This window comes from Gracilinanus agilis, chromosome 5 (genome assembly GCF_016433145.1).
Source record: "Gracilinanus agilis isolate LMUSP501 chromosome 5, AgileGrace, whole genome shotgun sequence".
Lineage (NCBI taxonomy): Eukaryota > Metazoa > Chordata > Mammalia > Didelphimorphia > Didelphidae > Gracilinanus > Gracilinanus agilis.
Genome location: NC_058134.1, coordinates 224,911,842 through 224,932,582, shown reverse-complemented (window position 1 = coordinate 224,932,582; position 20,741 = coordinate 224,911,842). Strand labels below are relative to the sequence as shown.

General features: G+C 38.1%; 1 protein-coding gene across 1 annotated transcript in view; it reads left to right on the top strand.

The window, feature by feature from the left end:
• Positions 1-19,344, top strand: part of WASHC4 (WASH complex subunit 4) — a 57,035-nt gene extending 37,691 nt beyond the window's left edge. The window contains exons 23-33 of the mRNA XM_044678127.1: positions 1,280-1,354; positions 1,941-2,045; positions 4,159-4,293; positions 5,798-5,906; positions 9,186-9,252; positions 9,702-9,788; positions 11,393-11,540; positions 13,506-13,602; positions 14,588-14,784; positions 14,964-15,063; positions 17,894-19,344. Coding sequence (XP_044534062.1) covers positions 1,280-1,354; positions 1,941-2,045; positions 4,159-4,293; positions 5,798-5,906; positions 9,186-9,252; positions 9,702-9,788; positions 11,393-11,540; positions 13,506-13,602; positions 14,588-14,784; positions 14,964-15,063; positions 17,894-17,967 — 1,194 coding nt within the window. The 3' untranslated portion in view covers positions 17,968-19,344. The remainder of the gene's footprint in view (positions 1-1,279; positions 1,355-1,940; positions 2,046-4,158; positions 4,294-5,797; positions 5,907-9,185; positions 9,253-9,701; positions 9,789-11,392; positions 11,541-13,505; positions 13,603-14,587; positions 14,785-14,963; positions 15,064-17,893) is intronic.
• Positions 19,345-20,741: the final 1,397 nt, after the last annotated feature.

The window sequence follows — 20,741 nt, the reverse complement described above, 5'->3', positions numbered from 1 at the left end:
AGCCTCCCCCACCAAATTTTAAAAATTATTTGAATATGCACACTTTTGAAGAATACTTTTGTTGCCTAAAGGTAGGAACATTTAGAGCCTGGTGAATATGGCATCATTTCCCAGGGTCAGAATTTCAGAGCTTTGATATTGTTATTCCCTTGTATGGATGGTGCTATTTTTTCAGATGCATTAAATTAATAATTCATGTAAGCAAGGAGTGCCCAGCTCTGCCTGGGTTTACAAAATAGCCAGGTCAGTTTACAAAGGGAACCTTGTGAAGATGGATTAACTCTCCTTCAGAGTTACATTTTAGTTCTTGCTAAGGTGAGGTGATCCAGGACAGTCCTTCCAGAGAACTTTCTACTCAACTTTTGCCAACTCAGAGAAAACTAATTTTGTTGTATCTTTTGCCCTGTCATCTTTTGACATTGTCAGGCAGGGTAGGCTTTTTGCTAAGGAGAGTAGTGCTATTGTGAGCACTTATCAGGAAATCTATTCTTATAGAGAAAGCCTCTGGGACAGAAGGGGTAGATGAATTGATTGCTAATGAATGAGGGGTTCTTACACCCAAGCAATACTTGTACCTCTTGAGGAATCATTGGTGATCTGACCAGTTGTCTATTGTATTTGAAGGAGCAAAAAACTTTTAATAGTAGTAGGGGCACCTCTTCTGCTCATTTCTTACATCTCCTTAAGGCCGAGAGAAGGATGTGGAGAGGGATTTATGAATCAGCTTCTTTGAGGAACTCAGAAGTTTTTCCCTCAGTTGACATACCTACCCAGAGGTTAAGTCATCGTCCTTAAGTCCCAATAAGAAGATGATTGTTAGTTGTCTTCATCTAAAGGACATTTTGTAATCTTTGGACATGTCTTGCAGAGAGACTGAATTGCTGTTCTTTAAGATTTTAAATAGTTGGTTAAAGCCAAATAACCAGAAAATCATTGTAGTTAGATTAAAAAAAAAAAAAAAGCCCTTACCTTCTATCTTAGAATTGACACTAAGTATCATTTCCAGAGCAGAAAATCAGTAAGAGTTAGGCAACTGAGGTTAAGTGACTTCCTCAGGGTTGTACAGCTCGGAAGTGTCATGAGTTCACATTTGAACCCAAGATCACCCATCTCCTAGCCTGACTTTCTATCCATTCTGCCACCTAGCTGTCCTATAGCTGGCTTTTGATAGAGGCCCTGGTTCCCTGTCTTGTCAAGGTTGTGTGATAGAGTAACTTGTGCATAATATTTATTGTCTCAAGTCACTGATAATATAGTTTCTAAATGAATTGAATTTCAGGGTCTGGATGTTTTGGAAATCATGAGAAACATTCATGTATTTGTGTCCCGATACCTCTACAACCTCAATAATCAGGTGAGTCAGGGCAGGGATTAGAAAAGAGTGATGTTTCCTAGAGAGGGGAGAATTGTTATGATGTAAATTCTTCCTCCTTGTTGTGCCCTTTGCACAGTACCAGGCATTTGGTGGGTGCTTAATAAAGAAATGCTTGTTGACTCCTTAGTTCTCCATTGAAGCCTTTTCAGTGAAATACCTTAAATGAAAAGATGTCCAGACTTTCTTGCTTAACTTGTGTGTGGTAACTGTTTGATTCAGTGTGGTGTTGTGTAAAGGGAACCTCTTCTTCCCAGGGTCGTGAACTTTCTGCTCATCTGAGCCACCAGTGCCAAATCACAGAAAGACTCCTAGCTAAAGACCTCCAGAGAAGAGCCCGATCTCCTCTACAGTCTCATTTTTTATAGTCCCCTTTCTCCATGTCACTTCCTTTCCCTGTGTGCTGGTCTGTCACATCTCAGAAGCCAGTCAAAGTCTTTGTTGGAGCATTCCAGCTCATGCTAATGGGCTGCCTCGGATCAACAGAAAGTTCACGACCCTGGGAAGAAGGGGTTCCCTTCACACAGCATGATTTGTTGATTAAGTATAAATCTCTCTCTATTTGCAGATATTTATTGAACGGACTAGCAACAACAAGCATTTGAATACAATTAATATCCGACACATTGCAAATTCAATCCGTACCCATGGTACAGGAATCATGAACACAACAGTAAGCACCTTTACTTTTTTCCTCTGATCTTTAGTTTTATTGGTGTAGGGAATTCCTCATTTGCCTTGAAAATGTTTTCCTTCTATTGTACCATGTGATGAGATACTTGAGAGATGGTATGGTACCTAAGGAAACTAATGATTTTCAAGCATCCTCAAACACTTTATTTATATTTAAACCATTACATTCTGTCTTAGTATGAATTTTAAGACAGAAGACAGCAAGAACTCATCATTCAGGGTTAAGCGACTTGTTCAGGGTCACACAGCTAGGAAGTGTCTGAGGCCAGATTTGAACCCAGGTCCTCCTAACTCCAGTTCTGGTGCTCTATCAACTGTGCTCTCTAGTGGCCCCTCTCAGGTCCTTAAATGCATAGATTTTTAGTATATACAAATAATAAACTAATTGCAACTTATCTTTACAAAGTCATTAAAACAAACTTTTTACTATTTTATTGGCAATTTATCAGTTTGGGTGCTCATAAAAATTAGTATGATTGCAGAACATTCTTTAATTCACCCCTTCCACAGATTTAATTTCTGCATTTAATTTGACATTTTTACTAGCTATGAAGAATAGTTAATTAACTATTATGCAGTTTAGATGTTTGAGGAGCTTTCCATTTCCCCTTATTAAAATTTCCATAATATAATGAAAAGTCTTATAGTAAAGACTCTTTGTTAGATGTGACTAAAGGAGGGAGAGGAGTTTCAGCAACTGAAATCTCCAAACTTTGTTTGGAGCCATTATCTACAAGAGTTGATATAAGTCAGTAAATATTGATAGGTTACTTACTACCTAGTCCTATTTAATAATATCAAATAGAATGGTCCTTGACCTCAGCTTTTAGTATCTTTTTCTTCCTTAGAGATCTCAGTAACTTTCTTATCTTCAAAAAATGTCTACTTATGTATTTTTCAACAATACATTTTTGATATCTTTTGTTTTAACATCATCTGTAATTTCCTCCTCTCTACTTCCAGAGCCAACCTCAGAGAATAAAAGAAAGGGAATAAAATCTAAGGAAAAGTAACTAATATGCTGAAAATGTCTAATGTTAATTTTCATGTGCTACACCTATAGACTCTCACTTCTGCAAAGAAAATATGGGGAAATGTCTTCACATACCTCTTCTTTGAGGCCAAGTTTTTTTTATTATAATTGTAAAAAATTTAAGTTAACAAGCATTTATTTTTTTCTTCTTCCTACCTCCCTAATCCTTAATGGAAAAAAACAAACCAAAACAGAACCATAATATGTTAATTAAAATTTCACAGAATTCAAGGTTATTTTGTTTTTTTGTTTGTTCTGACTACAATTTGTTGATTCCCCAATAAATGGGCATCAATTTCCGTTTCTTTACTGTTATAAAAAGGACTGCTATAACTATTTTGTTGTGGTGGAGCCTTTGTTTTTTACCTATAGATTTTATTTGAGTTGGTTTTTAGCCTTTGATTTTCTCTTGTGACCTCAATTGCTTCAAACTCAGCATATCTAAAATCAAATGAATCATCTTTTATTTGCTTATTTTTTTTAAGGTGTTCTAAATAAACTTCACTGACATCAGCATACTTGAGAATTTTCATATATGGAGAGGAACAGAAATAGAAGGTTGTACATGAAACCATAGTCTATTGCAGTTTTAAAAAGAATTATGATAAGTTTGAAACTAGTTTCAAAGCTGTTCCGCATATTTGTCTACTTCTGAACCTCATGTTCTGTGCATTTAAAAAATGCTCATAGTGGGCAGCTGGGTAGCTCAGTGGATTGAGAGTCAGGCCTAGAGACGGGAGGTCCTAGGTTCAAATCTGGCCTCAGATACTTCCCAGCTGTGTGACCTTGGGCAAGTCACTTGACCCCCATTGCCTACCCTTACCACTCTTCTGCCTTGGAGCCAATACATAGTATTGACTCCAAGATGGAAGGTAAGGGTTTTAATTAAAAAAAAAAATGCTCATGACCCACTTTTCTTTCTTTTCTTAAACATCATTATCATTAGCTTCCCCCCACCTCCACTCCATGACCTTTTTGTAATTATGACTATTGGCATAGTACTCCAGGCACTTTTATATTATATCTTGTTTTCTAATTTTGAGTTTTAACTTTTTAACAGGTTAATTTCACCTATCAATTTTTGAGGAAAAAGTTCTATATATTTAGCCAGTTTATGTATGATGAACATATCAAATCCAGATTGATCAAAGATATCCGATTTTTCAGGGAAGTTAAGGACCAAAATGACCACAAGGTAGGTTGTACATATTTGTTATTTTTGAGGTCATTTGATTGGGTTTCAGAGGCAACCTGGAAGCATAATGGACAGAAAACCTGGCCTTGGACTTGGGAAAGATGTGGGTGTATGGCCTTGCTTTTGTCACATCCTGGTTTTGTGACATTAAACAGGTCATGAAACTACTCAGGATGACTCTCTGAGAATCAGTTACAGATGAGGTGCTGCTCAATCTGCATTGGTGGAGGGAGTTTCCGTACTAATCATGACATCACAGGCTTGGTCCAAACATAGATTTCCTTTAAAGTACAAGTGCAGTAGGCAGTTTATAAAGGTCTGTTGGAAATGCAATATCCTAATGATGCTCTTCATCATATTTGGTGATTATTGTGAATATCAGAGCAATAAACCAGAATAGAATGGTGGAATGTGCATTTAAAAGATGGCATTAAATTAAATAAAAAGTTTTGGTAGAGGCTACTTTAAAGAGTACTATTACAGTAGGGCCCCTTTATCCACAGCTTTGCTTTAAGTGGTCATCTAGAAGCTCTGGAGGTCTTCCTTGAATACTATGGAAGTCCACTTGTGGCAGTGGTCTACCTCCAGTGAAAGTCTTTTCTGCTTTGTTTGTGTGCATGCATGTGTGTGTGTGTGCCTGCGTGCATGTGTGTGTGTTGTGTGTAGTGGTGGTTGTGGTAGTGGTGAAGGGGTGGTTGAGGAGCACTGAGCCAAGGGGCAGGAGCAGGAAGAGAGATAGCACATCTATATGGGATCAGCAGGTGTTCACTTATATCCACAGTTCCTGCCATCTGGGACAGGCCTTGGAATGTGTCCCTTGTGGACATGAGGCCCTTTTTGTATTCTTACCAGAGGAAAGAAAGGTAGTTGTTAATATCAGACTCCTTCATTTCCCCCTTTAAAAAAATGTCATCTTTTGATTATAAAAGCACAGAGAATTGAAGCATTTAGGGTCCCTCTGTGGCTCCAGCTTCTCTTTACAGGCCATTGGTACATGGCTCACCATTATATATTTTAGTCCTCTAACCAAATTGGCCTACTTATTCTCCTATACTGTAGTGTTCTATTTCCTGCCTCTGTGATTTTTATACTCTGATCTATACAACTAGAATGCCCTCATCTAAGCCCTAGGAGCCACTGTCTCAAGTACCATCTCCTTCAAACAAGATTTTTTTGAGCTCTTACTTGTTGATTCCCTCATTGTTGAATGCTTGTACAGTGCCTGGAATATAAATATTTAGTAAATGTTTGTTAGACTATAAGCTTTTTGAGGGGTTGGGACTGTCTTTTTTCTCTTTTTGTATCCCTAGCACTTAGTCCATTGCCTGACAAGTAGTAGCTACGTAATAAATGTTTATTGATTTATTCCTGGATTGGATAAAACCTGTAAACAAATTAGAATGCAGACTGGAATTTATGTGAAAAATTTGTAGGTGTTTGCAATAAGGATAAATACTTTTATGTTATTATGAAGGTGCTCTTAAGACTGACACTCTCTCTCTAGTATCCTTTTGAAAGAGCAGAAAAATTCAATAGAGGAATCAGAAAACTTGGAATAACACCAGATGGACAGAGTTACCTGGATCAATTTCGACAGCTGATCAGCCAAATAGGTAAGCAGAATTATTGTGAAATCAGAATCAGTCATTCTTGCAAGATTTGGACTTTATTTCTGCCAATTTATCTAAAGGAACCTATCTTAATATAGGATAGCTTATAGTGACCATATTAGAACTCCAGTTTATTTTTTTGAGATCCTCTGAACATATAAGAAAGTGGTGTTGGACAGTCACTTGATGGACTAATATAAAGTTTAAATGATGTGTGTATGTGTGTGTGTAACACACACACACATACACACTAACCAGTCAGGCACTCTAAATGATAGTCTTTTATGTATTTTGTTGTTCAGTCATGTCTTACTCAGTGATCCCATTTGGGGTTTTCTGGGCAAAGATACTAGAATGGTTTGCCATTTCCTTCTCCAACTCAGTTTACAGGAAACTGAGGCCAACAGGGTGAAACAAGATGACTTGCCCCGGATCATATAGCTAGGAAGTGCCTGAGGCCAGATTTGAACTCAGGAAAATGAGTCTTCCTGACTCTAGGCCCAGCATTCTATGTACTATGATATCACCTAGCCGCCAATGCATATGTAATATATGTTTATATGTAATGTGTTTCTTTATATACACACATATGCATACACATTTGAGAGAGCTCTTTAATCTAGTGCATCTCTTCTCAGAGTGAGTGTGGTCTGTGGAGCTCTAGGGGAATCCTTTACCTTTTCAGGGGGGTCCCTGAGGTCACAATTGTTTTTGTAGTAAAACTCAAGACATGATGTGCCTATTCGTTTTCTAGCCACATATTTGTGTGAGGCTGGATTTTCTTCATTTGTACTTAGTCCAAAACAACATATGGCAACAGATTGAATGTACAAGCAGAAATAAGAATCCTGCTGTTTTATTAAGCTAGATTTGAAGAGAGTTAAAAAAAAATATCTAAAACCACTACTCTTCTAACAAAATTTTTTTGTTGTAGAAGATGTACTTATTTTTCATAAAAATATGTTAACATGCAATAGATTATTATTTCAAATAATTAAATATTTAGAAAACTACCCATCTTCATTTCTAATGCAGTAAATTGACATTTGATTTTTGATATATAATTAATATTTTCTAATATAGTGTCAATAGATAAAACCCATATCTTTGGAGTTTTCAGTAATTTTGGGGTGTGCAAAGGGGTTTTGAGACCAAAATCACCAGTCAAGTGACTGGTAGGCTGATGTAGTCAGGACAACCTGGACTCAGGTTTCACCTCATGACATGAGATGACTGGGTACGTGACTAGGCACATGATTGGGCAAGGCAATTAATCTCCCAGCCTTAGGCAATTCTTAGAGACCATAAGTTGTTTGATTTGCAAATTTTTATTTAATTAATTAATTTAGAATATTTTTCCATGGTTACATGATTCATATTCTTTCCCTCCCCTCTCCTGGAGCTGACGAGCAATTCCACTGGGTTTTACATGTATCATTGTTCAAAACTTATTTCCATATTATTAATATTTGCACTAGGGTGATCATTTAACGTCTACATCCCCAGTCATATCCCCATCGAACCATGTGATTAGGCAGTTGTTTTTCTTCTGTGTTCTACTTCCACAGTTCTTCCTCTGGATGTGGGTAGGATTCTTTCTCATAAGTCCCTCAGAATTGTCCTGGGTCATTGCATTGCTGCTAGTAGAGAAGTCCATTATGTTCGATTGTACCACAGTGTATCATTCTCTGTGTACAATGTTCTTCTGGCTCTGCTCCTTTCACTCTGCATCAGTTCCTGGAGGTCGTTCCAGTTCACATGGAATTCCTTCAGTTCATTATTCCTTTCAGCACAAGAGTATTCCATCACCAGCAGATACCACAATTTGTTCAGTCATTCCCCAATCAAAGGGCATCCCCTCATTTTCCAATTTTTTGCCACCACAAAGCGTGTGGCTATAAATATTTTTGTACAAGTCTTTTTCCTTATGATCTCTTTGGGGTATAAACCCAGCAGTGATATGGCTGGATCAAAGGGCAGACAGAGACTGTACGTTGTAAAGGAGTTATTGGGATGCTTCCTTAGAAAGAACTGCTGTACTGGGAGCTTGCTTAGACTAGTGAAATCATAGATACTGACCAGAAATAGATGGGGTGGTCCAAAAGTCTTAGTGCAAAGACTTTGGGGACACCTTGTTTAAACATACATAAATATATTTATACATATATCTATATAAAATGTTAAGAAATTAAAAGGAGCCAGTAAATACCATAAGAAATTTAGAATTTTCATTAACTTTCTTTTATCACATATCTCACACTTGCTTATATGGTGTCATATGCTGTTCTACAGTGGATTTTTTGTATGTTGGGGTCTTGAATGTTAATGCCTCTCCTCCCATCTTCCCCTTGCTGGGCATAGAGCAGATGTCCCCACATCTTTGTTGAACTGAATTTTGCAAAGTTATGTATGCTTTAGAGATTGTGTGTTCTGGAACTAGTCATGATAGGCCAACTTCACTTCTGTAATTAAACTAATGTATCTGGCTAGCCAGCTTTTAAGGTATCTTTGTGAACCTTTCATTTGTAATACTATTTCAATAAAATGAGATGTTGTTACAGAGTAACAGTTGTGTTTGGAGGAGACCTTTTGTATGACAGGAGGTTGTAGTCTTGACATTTTATCCTTTCTATGGACAGCATCTGTGATTGTGAATTTAAGAGGTGATAAAACTCTGGAACAGCCGCTGAACATTGGCTCATGATATTTTGAGTTTGAGAAGGGATGTTAGAGGTCATCTAGTTCCCTTTCCTTCCTCCCAGAGAGTACCACGGAGGTCACACAGAAGAAAGCAATATAGCCATCCGAGGACCCAGCCTCTTGACTCCCATGTTCTTTCTGCTATGTTCCTTAAGTGCTGTGTAAGCTTGTGATCTCTTTTGGCTCCAGGGCAGGGAATAGTCATGAGAATAAAGAGCTTGGATGTACCCCCTACACTTATTCATCCCCACACTCTAGCCTCCACCCTTATCCACAGGCATTCAGTCATGTACACGTATGATTTCTAGAGTTCCTTGTGCCCTGCATTTCTATCCTTTGGTTGCTTAAATGAAAGCCTGGCTCATTTCACTTAATTGGAAATCCTGGAGGATGAAAGTACTTATGCTTTATATTTGAATGGAAACTAAATGACTACAGGCTTTGTTTGGGAGCATTGTGAAGTTCTGCTCACATCTTTAGATTTGGCGATACTGTTATGTCACTGTATCTGATTGTTTTTTTTTGTCGTTTTATTTTATTTTTAAAATTTTATTTATTTAGTTAATTTTCTCTGTTTTAAAGGTAACGCCATGGGCTATGTGCGAATGATCAGGTCGGGTGGTCTCCATTGTAGCAGCAATGCCATCAGGTAGGGGTTAGACTTTTGTCTTTTCTCTTGATGCACACATGTACCTTTATCCTTTTTTTGTTTGCACCATTTGAATTTCACTTTCCTGTAACTGTTCTGCAGGAGAGAAGCTGCTGCTTCTTATACATTCTTTGCTTTTTCTGTTACCCTTAAAGTCATCATCTCTGAAAAGTTTTTGTTTTTCCTTTTGGTTGTTATTAATTTAATTTTATAAGGTAGTACAGAACACAGGCTGCTCCTGATTGACTGTTTGATGGTCAGGATTAGTTTATTAAGCTCCCAGATCCAATTTTACACTTGATATAGCTGTGCCAGCATCTTTAGGTCAAGTACCTAGTTATTTTACAATGTAAAGGGATCACTTGCATTTACTTTTATATAGTTTTTATTTGAATCACATTGTATAAATGTTATCAATTTTAGTGACAATCCTACACGATTTACTATAGGTTTGTTCCTGATCTTGAAGATATTGTAAATTTTGAAGAGTTGGTTAAAGAAGAAGGGCTTTCAGAAGAAACACTCAAAGCAGCAAGGTAATGTTTTGTTTGAGGATTACAAAAGGTACTTAGGGTCAAATCTGATCAAACAGCAAAAAGGGAACTAGAAAGTGAGCCCCGAAGATGAAATTTGACAATTTTCCAAAACAAATTATACTTGTTTCAAAAAATGTTGATTTTGAGCTAGTATTCTCTTACCAACAAAAAACAATTAAATTAAAGGTCACTTTTCTTAGTGAATCAGCCATAAGATGGGCTAGGAAAACTATACTCTTTAATACTTGTTTAAGAAGGAACTCTCTCATGAGATTATTACTTTATTTCTTTCTGCTTCCTGCTAGAACTTTGGGCTAGAATTGATTTTCCTGATAATAACTAAGATTAAAGAGAAGAAAATGGGACTGCTAAATATTTAACCAGGGAAAATACATCTTTTTACTGTTCCAATTTTTGGAGTCAAATAATAATTTTGTCACAGCAGAGATCTCTAAATTGGGTATGTTTTGGGCAGAAGTTTTGGCAATGGGAATGAGAGCCCTTATATCTAGTAGTAGATGACATCATCTTATATAACAGAGGTCATGCAGTATGTTCAAAATTTATATATTGTCTATACGATATTGTATCTGGGGTAAAGGGAGTGGTCCTTGGCTGGTCTAGGTCAGTCACTGACATGATGGCTGTCTCTTTATTTGGCTTTCTCAGCAGTAACTTGAAATAGCTACCCCTTCCCATAAAACCACATCAGGGTACAAGGATAATCAACATGCCCTGTAAATAGTCTTTGTTTAGGGGAGAGTGATGTGAGTTTAACTCATATTGAATTCTGTATCATTGCAGTCTGCTCTGTGTCCAGCTTGTACTAAACTCAACTGCTGATTCACAGAGAGTACAGCTTTTCCATTGACACTGTCATACCTTAGTTAGAGAAGTCATGGGATAGAAGGAGGGTGAGACAACTTAGAATCAGTAGGTAAAGACTACAAAGTGGAAGAAGGAGCTTGCTTCCCACTTTTCTGCCAGCTCAGAGTGGAAAAGGAGCCTGGGCAATATAGCATGGACCTCTGCTCTGTGCAGGGTGAGCCTTTGATCTCATTTAGGAAGAAAGGAGGGAGATTGTCTTGGAACTTGGTAGATAACAACTACCTAAATCTTGAGAGTAATGAATGAACCTCACAGGAGAAGAGGTGATGAGTGGTAATGGTAGGAAGAGAACCTGGAAATGTCTGTGGAGAACAAGACTTTCCCACCAGGCCCAGGGAGTTGAGGAAATGAGTAAAAGTGCAGCCAGTTCTGGAGGAGCAGCCAGGGAGCCCAAGGGGTTCACCAGGAGGGAGCCAGGGCTCAGGGAGAAGATGCATGAAAGTTTTCCCCAGATGGTGGCTGGTAGCTTGACAGTCTCTGGAGCTGCTTTCCCTCGGGCCACTTCTTATATTGGAGAGACTGAAGAGACTGACCTGAGAACAGAATGGGGTTCAGATATTCTCCATGAGACTGACAGGATCCTGTGTGCCCTCCTCAGATTTAAAGCCCTTGAGCAATGATGATGGTGGAAGTTCATTAATAGCTCTGTCTCCTTGGGGGCAGGAGCCAGTTACATGTTTCCCTTTCACCCTTTACCTGCCATCCTCTTTCTTTAGGCAGCTGGATTCAGTCCTCAGTGATCACACACGGAATTCTGCAGAAGGCACAGAGTATTTCAAAATGCTTGTGGATGTTTTTGCTCCTGAATTCCGGAGTCCCAAGAACATGCACCTCCGAAATTTCCACATCATTGTCCCTCCCTTGGTCAGTACTTTGAGCCTATGAATCCTGATCAGTTTGATTCTTGATGTGCTGGTAGGTTCTTTGCAGTCCGAAGGGGACTGACTGGAAGGGAACAGGAATGAAATAAGCATTTGAGACCTACTGTGTGCCATGCACGGTATAGCTAAGCTCTTTATAAATAGTATCTCATTTCATGATGAGATAATATTATATGAGTATGTTACATATGATATTCATGATTTTGAACAATTCGTGGCTCAGTGAAAATGAGCCTGCTCTCAATGAATTGGCTCTGCAATGTTTCTAGTTAGCTGATGGCGACTCAACACATCTGTAGAGAAGAGATTGCCTCCCAGCATTGCGTCTGAATTAAACCTAGTGAGTTCATCATATTCTTTCCAATTATTTTCTTATTTGTAGAATTATTGCCTTAAATATTTTAATCTTTAGTTAATGTTGACAGAATATGTCAATGATTAGTAATTCACAGCATGAGAAAGTTTCCACCACATCCAGGAAAGGAATAGGTTCGGTAGGATTTCTTGACATGAAATTTCCTAACTAAATGTTTAATGTTTGATCCTATTATAATATGTACCCTATAAGTATTCTGTTTTAACTTGAGACCATTTCCAGGGATAAAATGGAAGCGAAATCAGATATATTTCTATACTGGTGCAACTGCTTCTAGACTTGGGATTTGTTTTCCCTAAGGTCAGGACTGGGTTAAAGTTTACAATTATGTACCTACTAAGTGTTGTCTTAAGGTGAAAAAGATGACATCTGTAGTTTTAGAAGTACTACAACTATTAGGAGGATCTAGACAGTGAAGGGAATATAGTGTGTGCTCAGTCCAGTCCACACACATTATGCAGCACCACTGAGGGCCTTAAGTGCTTTAGACATAGGTCTTTCCTTCAAAGAGATTTTAGTTGGGCTGTATGATGTAGATGCTTGAAAAATTAAATAACTGGTTTGAATGAACTCTTCAAAAGAATAAAAGGAAATGATTCACTGGCAGATAGATTCTATAGGTAGTAATTACCCTGGGTGTTCAAGTGAGGAAGATCTAGCTTCAGGTTTAGTATTTGGGGAAAGTCCGTCAGTAGATGAGTTTTGAGCTGGCAGGAGATGGATAGTTGGAGGAGGGAAGTGTGAAAAGAAGGGAGAGGGCAAAGGAAGGAAACAGAAGATTAGTTTACCATTGAGAGGATGCTTAAATGAACCTTTTTGGTTAAATCTTAGGTTTGTTACAGATTGAGGAGTCTCATTGCAGCTCCTCTAGGTAGTGGGGGAATGTTTTTGAACCAGAAGTATGACTTGGTGGAAGCACTGTCTTACGTCATTCATAAAATGGGTAGAAACCATCTCCACCCTCAGGAGGTACGAGGGACCATTGAAGATGATTGTCATAAACCAGGCATACAGTCATAAGACATATACAAACTAATGTGACAGCTGTGGGAAGGAAGAAGAAGGGATTAACTGGACAGATTCTGAAGGAGAAAAGGATATTATGGAGATGATGGAGAAACAAGAGATAAAGTTTTGAATCTCAGTGACTTGAATAAGTGGTTCCATTTGTTAATTGAAATAGGGAAGGTGGAGCAGAAGGAGCAGTTTTGTGGGGAAGCTGTGTCATTTTAGATATGTTGAATTTGAATTGAGAACAGGCTGTCCAAATGAGAATTATACTAGGCTTTTAAAAACAAGGAGCTTAGAAGAAGGGTCTGGACTGACAAGAAAGATGAGAGTCATCCCTTTGAGGGAAGCTATGAGAGTAGAATGAGTAATGCCATCATTGAGAAGAGGCCCAAGGATTGTGATAGAGTTACCAGGGTCCAGATAAGCATCTCCCACAGGGAACCACTGGATGTATTTATGTAAAGAGAACCTTTCAAAGAAAAGGAAGCCAATTATGTTTGGACCTGCTGTTTGTCTGGTCAGGATCTGCTCTTCCCAATCACCAACCTTTTTCCATTTCAGACTCTCAATTTTGTAGAACATTCAATTAGCTGCAAGGAAAAATTGAATAAAAAGAATAAAATGGGAGCAGCTTTTACTGATGATGGCTTTGCCATGGGTAAGTTTGATTGGATTGCGTTTTCCATTAGCTTTTTGTGCAGTGTCACAGATTCTTGGAAAAGTTTTCTAGAAAAATGGAGCTTTTGGCTCTTTGCATATTACTGTTGGTGAACCGTATTGACTGCACATTTCTTTCTTTACTGTATTATCTTCTTGGCAGGATTTGTGTGGGCATAATTCACCCTTCTTGTTAATGCGCCCATAGTATTTTTTTTAATATTGTAGGGTTTTTTATTGTTTTTATTTTATTGTGTGTATACCTGTGATTTTTTAGAAATTATATTTTTATTTTTATTTTAAATATTTCCCCCTAGTTACATGTTGCATGTTCTTTCCCTCTCCCCCAAACTCCCCTAACGCCCCTTAGCCGATGCACAGTTCCACTGGGTTTTACATGTATCATTGATTAAGACCTAATTCCATATTATTGATGGTTGGATTAGAGTTATCGTTTATTGTCTTCATCCTCAATAATATCCCTATCAGCCCATGTGTTCAAGCAGTTGTTTTTCCTCTGTGTTTCTCCTCCCACAGTTCTTCCTCTGAATGTGTGCCCATAGTATTTCTGATGCCCAAAGTCCATTTAATCTGTGTTTGCAAGGTTGTTTTCCTGATGCTCTGGTGTGGTTGACTGCTGTGATGGCCTTGCCCCTGAGGAGGCAGATGGCCCTCCCTCTCATTCCTGCCACTATCATAATGGCAACTGCCTGCTTGGCATATGGGTGTTTCACCTCTATGGGGAATTCATGATTATTTTTTGGTTTCAGCATGACCTTTTTTTACCTCTTGAAATCTAGTTTTTGGCATTTTTCCTCTTAGGAGAAATGAAGAAGATACAATGGTAGTGTGTCCTTCCACTAAGCAGTAAAATGGAATTGAAAGGAGATTCATTCTAGGTGACTTAGTTACATGATGAAAATTAAGAGTAAAGGAGTAACATGCACACCTGGTTTATTGTTGCCTCACTTTGCTTGTGGCTACAGGTGTGGCGTATATTCTCAAGCTTCTGGATCAGTATCAGGAGTTTGATTCACTTCACTGGTTCCAGTCTGCCCGAGAGAAGTATCTCAAGGAGATGAGGGCTGTGGCTAAGCAGCAGACTGTGCAGTCAGCCAGTCAGGATGAGAAACTGCTGCAGACGATGAATCTGACCCAGAAGCGCCTCGATGTCTATTTACAGGTAAGGTCTTTGCCAGACTCGCTCTGGTGTCCCAGCCTCATGAGTCAGAGGCATAGAATCTCACCAAAGGGAATGTGTTTCTTAATTGGGTTTCTGTATCTGTTTGCTTAATAGGATCTTAAAAATAAGCTAGAGAAAATTAGAAGTTGTTTTAAATGTTCTTCATTATTTTTATTTAGGAATTTGAATTACTCTATTTCTCACTGAGTAGTGCAAGAATTTTCTTTAGAGCAGACAAGACTGCAGCTGAAGAAAACCAAGAGAAGAAAGAGAAAGAAGGTTAGTGAATTAGCTTTGGAAAGTTTGACAAATATTTCTTTTAAGATTGTACAATGTTTCACTTATCTGTGGGGTAGATTCCTGACAACTCTAGCCCTTGGGACACAGCCTTGCTTCCAGAAGTAAATAAATAAAAAGCTTCTTCATTAGCTCAGGGTCCTGCTTTGCATTTTCCACTTTAGGCCTCTGTGAGAGTCTCGCTGATTTATGCACAATTACAACTTGCTTATGCATCAGCCTTTCTGAAACCCAGCTAGTTATTGGCAACTCAATCCAAGAGGGGCAAAGAGGATACCTGAAGAGGCAGACTCACTAACAGTGCTGAGATACAGCTGAAACCCTACTATTTAGAGAGGGGAAAGAAATATAAGAAGCAAGCACCAAATTAGGGAAGCACAGCCTTTGGGGGCCACTTATCTGAGCCTCCATGTCCTCATCTATAAAGTGATACCATATTTAAATGACCTGCCTCAATTTAGAATTATGCCCAAAGGATTTTAAAAGAATGTGTGTCCTTTGATCCAGCAATACCACTACTAGTTTTGTATCCTAAAGAAATTTTTAAAAATGGGAAAGGACCTGTTTGTACAAAAATATTTATAGCTGTACTTTTTGTGGTGACAAAGAATTGGAAACTAAAGGAATATCCCTATATTGGGGAATGGCTAAACAAATTGTGGTATATGATGGTGATGGAATACTATTGTGCAGTAAGGAATGATGAATTGATGAATTTCTATAAGAACTGGAAAGACCTCCATGAATTGATGAGGAGTGAAATAAGCAGAACCAGGAGAACATTATTCACAATAACTGAAACACTGTGGGACAATCAAATGTAAAAGACTTTGTTACTAATAGCAGTACAGTGATCCAGGATAATTCTGTGGGACTGATGAGAAAGAATGCTATCCACAGCTAGTGAAAGAACTGTGGGAGTAGAAATTCAGAAAAAAAAACCATATGATTCATCATTTGTTTATATGAGTATATGATTTGGGGTTTTGGTTTTAAAAGAATACTGTATTACAAAAATGAATAATAAGGAAATAGGTTTTGATGATAATATATGTATAACCCAGTGGAGTTGCTTGTTAACTCCAGGAAAGGGGGAGGGAAGAGGCAAGGGAGAGAAACAAGATGAATCATGTAACCATGGAAAATTTTTTAAATGAAATTTTAAATTAAAAAGAAAAGAAAAACTTAAAAAAATGACCTGCCTCACAAGCTCACTTTGGAAGTCTGAAGGTGCCATGTAAACATGATTTTTTATTCTTCCCATGTTGTAAGATAGCACAATAAATGATAATGAGACATCAAGAAAATCACATGTGATAATACACTAGTGTAGTAAGTTAAGGAAGTATTAACATTTCATTTTCATATTTTTATTCCTTTTCAACGAACAAAACATTTATATTTTCTTCATTCCCTCCCAATTTATTTTTTTAGAGAAAAAGTACCCTTATATTACCTATGCAGTATAGCATGGCTTTGATTAGTTTGTTTGTTTTTTTGACTGTCTATTCATTTCCTTAAACCTTTTTATCAACTTGGGAATGAATGTCTCTTATTCTTATAAATTTGACTAATTTCCTAATATGTCTTGGAAATGAGACCTATATATCTGGGAAACTTGTTAATCGGTATTAATATTAGAAAGCTCTCTACCAAATGTGGCTAAGAGAAACTTTTTCCACTTAATGAAGAAACTCTAGTTACCTGGAAAATTTATGTGGAATGCCTCATCCCTTACTATTGCCAGTTAAATGTTACTGTTCTTCCTAGTTCAGAACATCATTTTGAAGATATTTTGAATAACTGAGTAATCAGTGAGTGTGCATTTGAGGGATGTTTTCAAGATATGATCCAGAGAGTGAAATAGCAGCAATATAGACAGATTGTGGATAAGGATCTCAAAGTATATCCAGTATGATTGCAGGGAATTCAGTCCTATTTCATCAAGCTATGATTGAAGTGGAAGAGTCCTGCTTCAGCCCTTGCCCTCTGTGACTCAAAAGGTAGGGCCAGAGGAGCTTGGCCTCATTTCCTGGACCCTTCTCCTTGATGTTTGGACATCCTTCTTTGAGTCCCACCCTTTTTGTGGTGTTAGCTGGGGTCCTGCATTGGTGTGTGGGTTGTGCCGCACTTTTGGGTCTCTTCTTTTTTGGAAGTCTTACGCCAAGTAGAGGTTGCTCCAGGGAGCAGCTATGGTGGCCATATAGGTCGGTAAATAAAATCTTTGCCTGGCTGTTCATGAATCATATTTGTGCTGCCTTTTGCTTGGGAATGTAGGATATTTGCTTAGTGTTGCATTTCAGAATCAATGGAATCACAGAATTTCAAAGTCCATAGAGGACTTGGAGATCATTTGTCCAGCTCCTTTGGTTTTTAGATGAGGAAACTGAGGCGTAGAGGGGGTCATATAGGGAGCTAATTGGTGGTGAAGTCAAGGCTAGATCTTGTTTCTTCAAAGTTTAGTCCAGTGTTTGTGCATAACACTCTACTAAGAAGCTTCTCATTTATGGAAATCACTTGTGCCAGTGGAAAGCTAGAGTCTTCCTATTGGTTCATGTTGCATCTTGACATAGCCCTGTGGAGCTCATCATTCCAGAAAGCAAGAGCACTATGGAAATGACCATAGAGCATATCTAATTGGCTGGTTTTTCCCCTCAGGCTAATGTGGTATTTGAGAGTGCTATTCAAATGTAGTCAAATGCTTGTTTAATAGAAATGAAAACCAGCAAGAACTGATTTCTCTAGAATTTTTGTCTTTTGAATTCATTTTGCAAATGAACTTAATGCATATTTTTGTTCTTTATGCTTCTAGAAGAAAATAAAACAAGCAATGGAGACCACGTGACCAGCAGTGGCTCTGCCCTCACTGATCCTGTTGTGAAGTGATTCTGAGGGTGGGCTTGGGGAGTGTGAGGTAACCAAGCACTGTTTACATTGGCGGCAGAGAGTGTAGCTTGGACCTTAGAAACCTTGAGATGAATGGATTGTTGACTGGGCCAGCTCATCTCTAGACATGTATGTCAAGGACCTTCTTTGGGGGCCAGGCTTTAAAGCTATCTCCTTTTTAAAGACTTTCCTTTTAGAAGGTGCTGAAAGAATTTTCAAAAGTTGGTTCTGGCCTTTGATAGCCTACAAAATAACCTGCTTCTTTTTTGGATGGTTCTTGATTGAAGTTAATAGGAATGCAAACCTGCATTCCTGTCCTGCCATCGGCAGATCTCCTGGGGCCCACATGTATGTTGGGAGTTTGTATTTTTATTGGCTGTTGATTTATGATTTGTATTAAGTCAGTTAAAGTTTCAACTATTATGACAACAAATTTAAAATAGATATTGTGCATATCTAGGAAATAGAGTTTAAATATAGAGATTAATGGTCATTCTAAAAGCATATGTGACACTTTAAAGTGAGTTAGAACAAAACCATTATTATGGCCTGGATTGTTTGAGAAGCTTGAGGCCTTGGGTGCCCATTAAAGGCAGTTTGAGATCATCCATTATTAACATGTATGTGGACCTCCCAGGGCTCTGGAAGTCTGCTGTGAGCTTTTTTACCCTCAGTTTACATGCTCTGAAAACACTTAAGCCACAATTACATTAAATTATAATTTGAAAGTTTATTTCTTGGTACTCATAATTAAGGAAAATTAAAGTGAGGGCCAGTTTTTTTTTCCCCAGAAACAGGTTGAAGTTGTATAGGCTAGCTATCAGAATATTAGATGAAGGCTTATTCCAACATTCACACTCAGGTTTCTTTTTAGATCAAGCCTGAATTCCAGGGAGATTGGACACACTTTTTGTTTTGTACAGGTTATAAACCAGGTGGATTCTCATGAAATAATATTTGCACTGTGCAGGCATAAAAAAATAACCACTGTGAGAATAAGATATAATGTAGTAACTGAAATCACTTACTGCTTTTATAGCTTCGAGAGGGTTTCAGTATCATTTACCATTGGCTGGCTACTAGTTTTATTTTTGTCAAGTCGTGCCAACTAACAACTAAAAGGCCAATCTTAACACATTAAAATGCTACACTTAGAGTAAAAAGGGATTTAACGTTATTAATATAGTTCAGATTTAAATCTGGGAACGACTGGTTTTCTTTTGCATTTGCCTGTCAATGACTCCAAGGTTGGTCTTTGATTTCCACCTTTTGGAGGCCATGCATGGTGTCCTTCCATGTACTCCGTGTACTACTCATTGATGAGAGTCAGTGTTACCTCTTCTAAAATAAACATGTTTCATGTAAAAGTCAAAGGAAGCATAATATGTGGAATTGTTTTTGCTTATTCTGTAAACATGACCTATGGCATCATAGATTGGTAATGTGCTAAAAGTGTTCAGTCCTTGACTTATGTTTCATCCTACCTGCAGAAATGGCCCTTAAAGCATGCTGCACAATTCACCATTTTTATTTTGGAATGTTCTTAAATGATCTTGCATTTAATTGTACCAAATGAGTCAGTGCCTCTCAACAATCCCCTCAGTATTGCTGTTCTTCCTAATTTAGACCCATAGACGATATCTGATATCAGCTAGTTGTCATTATAGGGAGAATTGGCTCCTGCCTTTCAGAGGCGGCTACATGACATTGTCGGTCAGAGACTTCCCCATTCCCAGATCAAGCTTATGCTTTTACCTCGATTCCTACTTGGACAGCTCCCACTGGGAAGAGTTTGTTTTGACTGTTTAGAGTGTCCAACCTGTACAGGGCTAGCAAATCCACGTGTGGGATCAAACCTGTGAGAAGGTGACAGAGCATCTGGCAATGCTCTGTTTAGCTGCAGAGATGGAGGAAAGCTTGGTCTTTGGGACAGTAATAGCTTTCCTTATTAATGCCCATAGCTTTGTATTTTTCTAATATATTATAATTTAGGAATGAATGTGAGCACTCATTGTAAGCTCTTTAATAACAAAGATAATCAGATTCTCAGGAATTAAGGACCAACTATAACATTGTCTCTTCTGTTTGTTTAAAAAAAAGTGAGGATTTTGTTAATCTCATTTCTGTTGTCAGCCTCCCTCCCCCAACCCTCTTATTCATGGAGTAGAATACACTCTGTACATTAAATCATGTCGGTAAATTTAATTTAATTATTTTTATTCCCATGAATTTTTATGTTCAAGATTAAATGTTCTATAAGAAAGTTTCTGATTTTTTTTTAAAACTGATACCTTCCTTCTTAGAATCGATACTGTGAATTGGTTTGAAGGCAGAAGAGCAGTAAGGGTTGGGCAAAGGGGGTTAAGTGATGTGCCCAGGGTCACACCAGTCTGATTCATTTTTTACAAAGTTCTGATAACTTCTTTGTTACCTTTTTTAAAGTCTATCTTTTCCACTGCTTGCTATCTTCAAGTGAAGAAGAACCATTGGAGTTTGGGATTGCTTAGCGCTGGGAGGGGATAATAAGTGAGTTGACAGTGTTTGAGGTGTTGATGGGGATTATGATGCTACCTAATAGGAGCTGAGGGGGTAGCTGGGTAGCTCAGTGGAGTGAGAGTCAGACCTAGAGACGGGAGGTCCTAGGTTCAAAGCCGGCCTCAGACACTTCCCAGCTGTGGGGCCCTGGGCAAGTCACTTGACCCCCATTGCCCACCCTTACCACTCTTCCACCTAGGAGCCAATACACAGAAGTTAAGGGTTTAAAAATTTTAAAA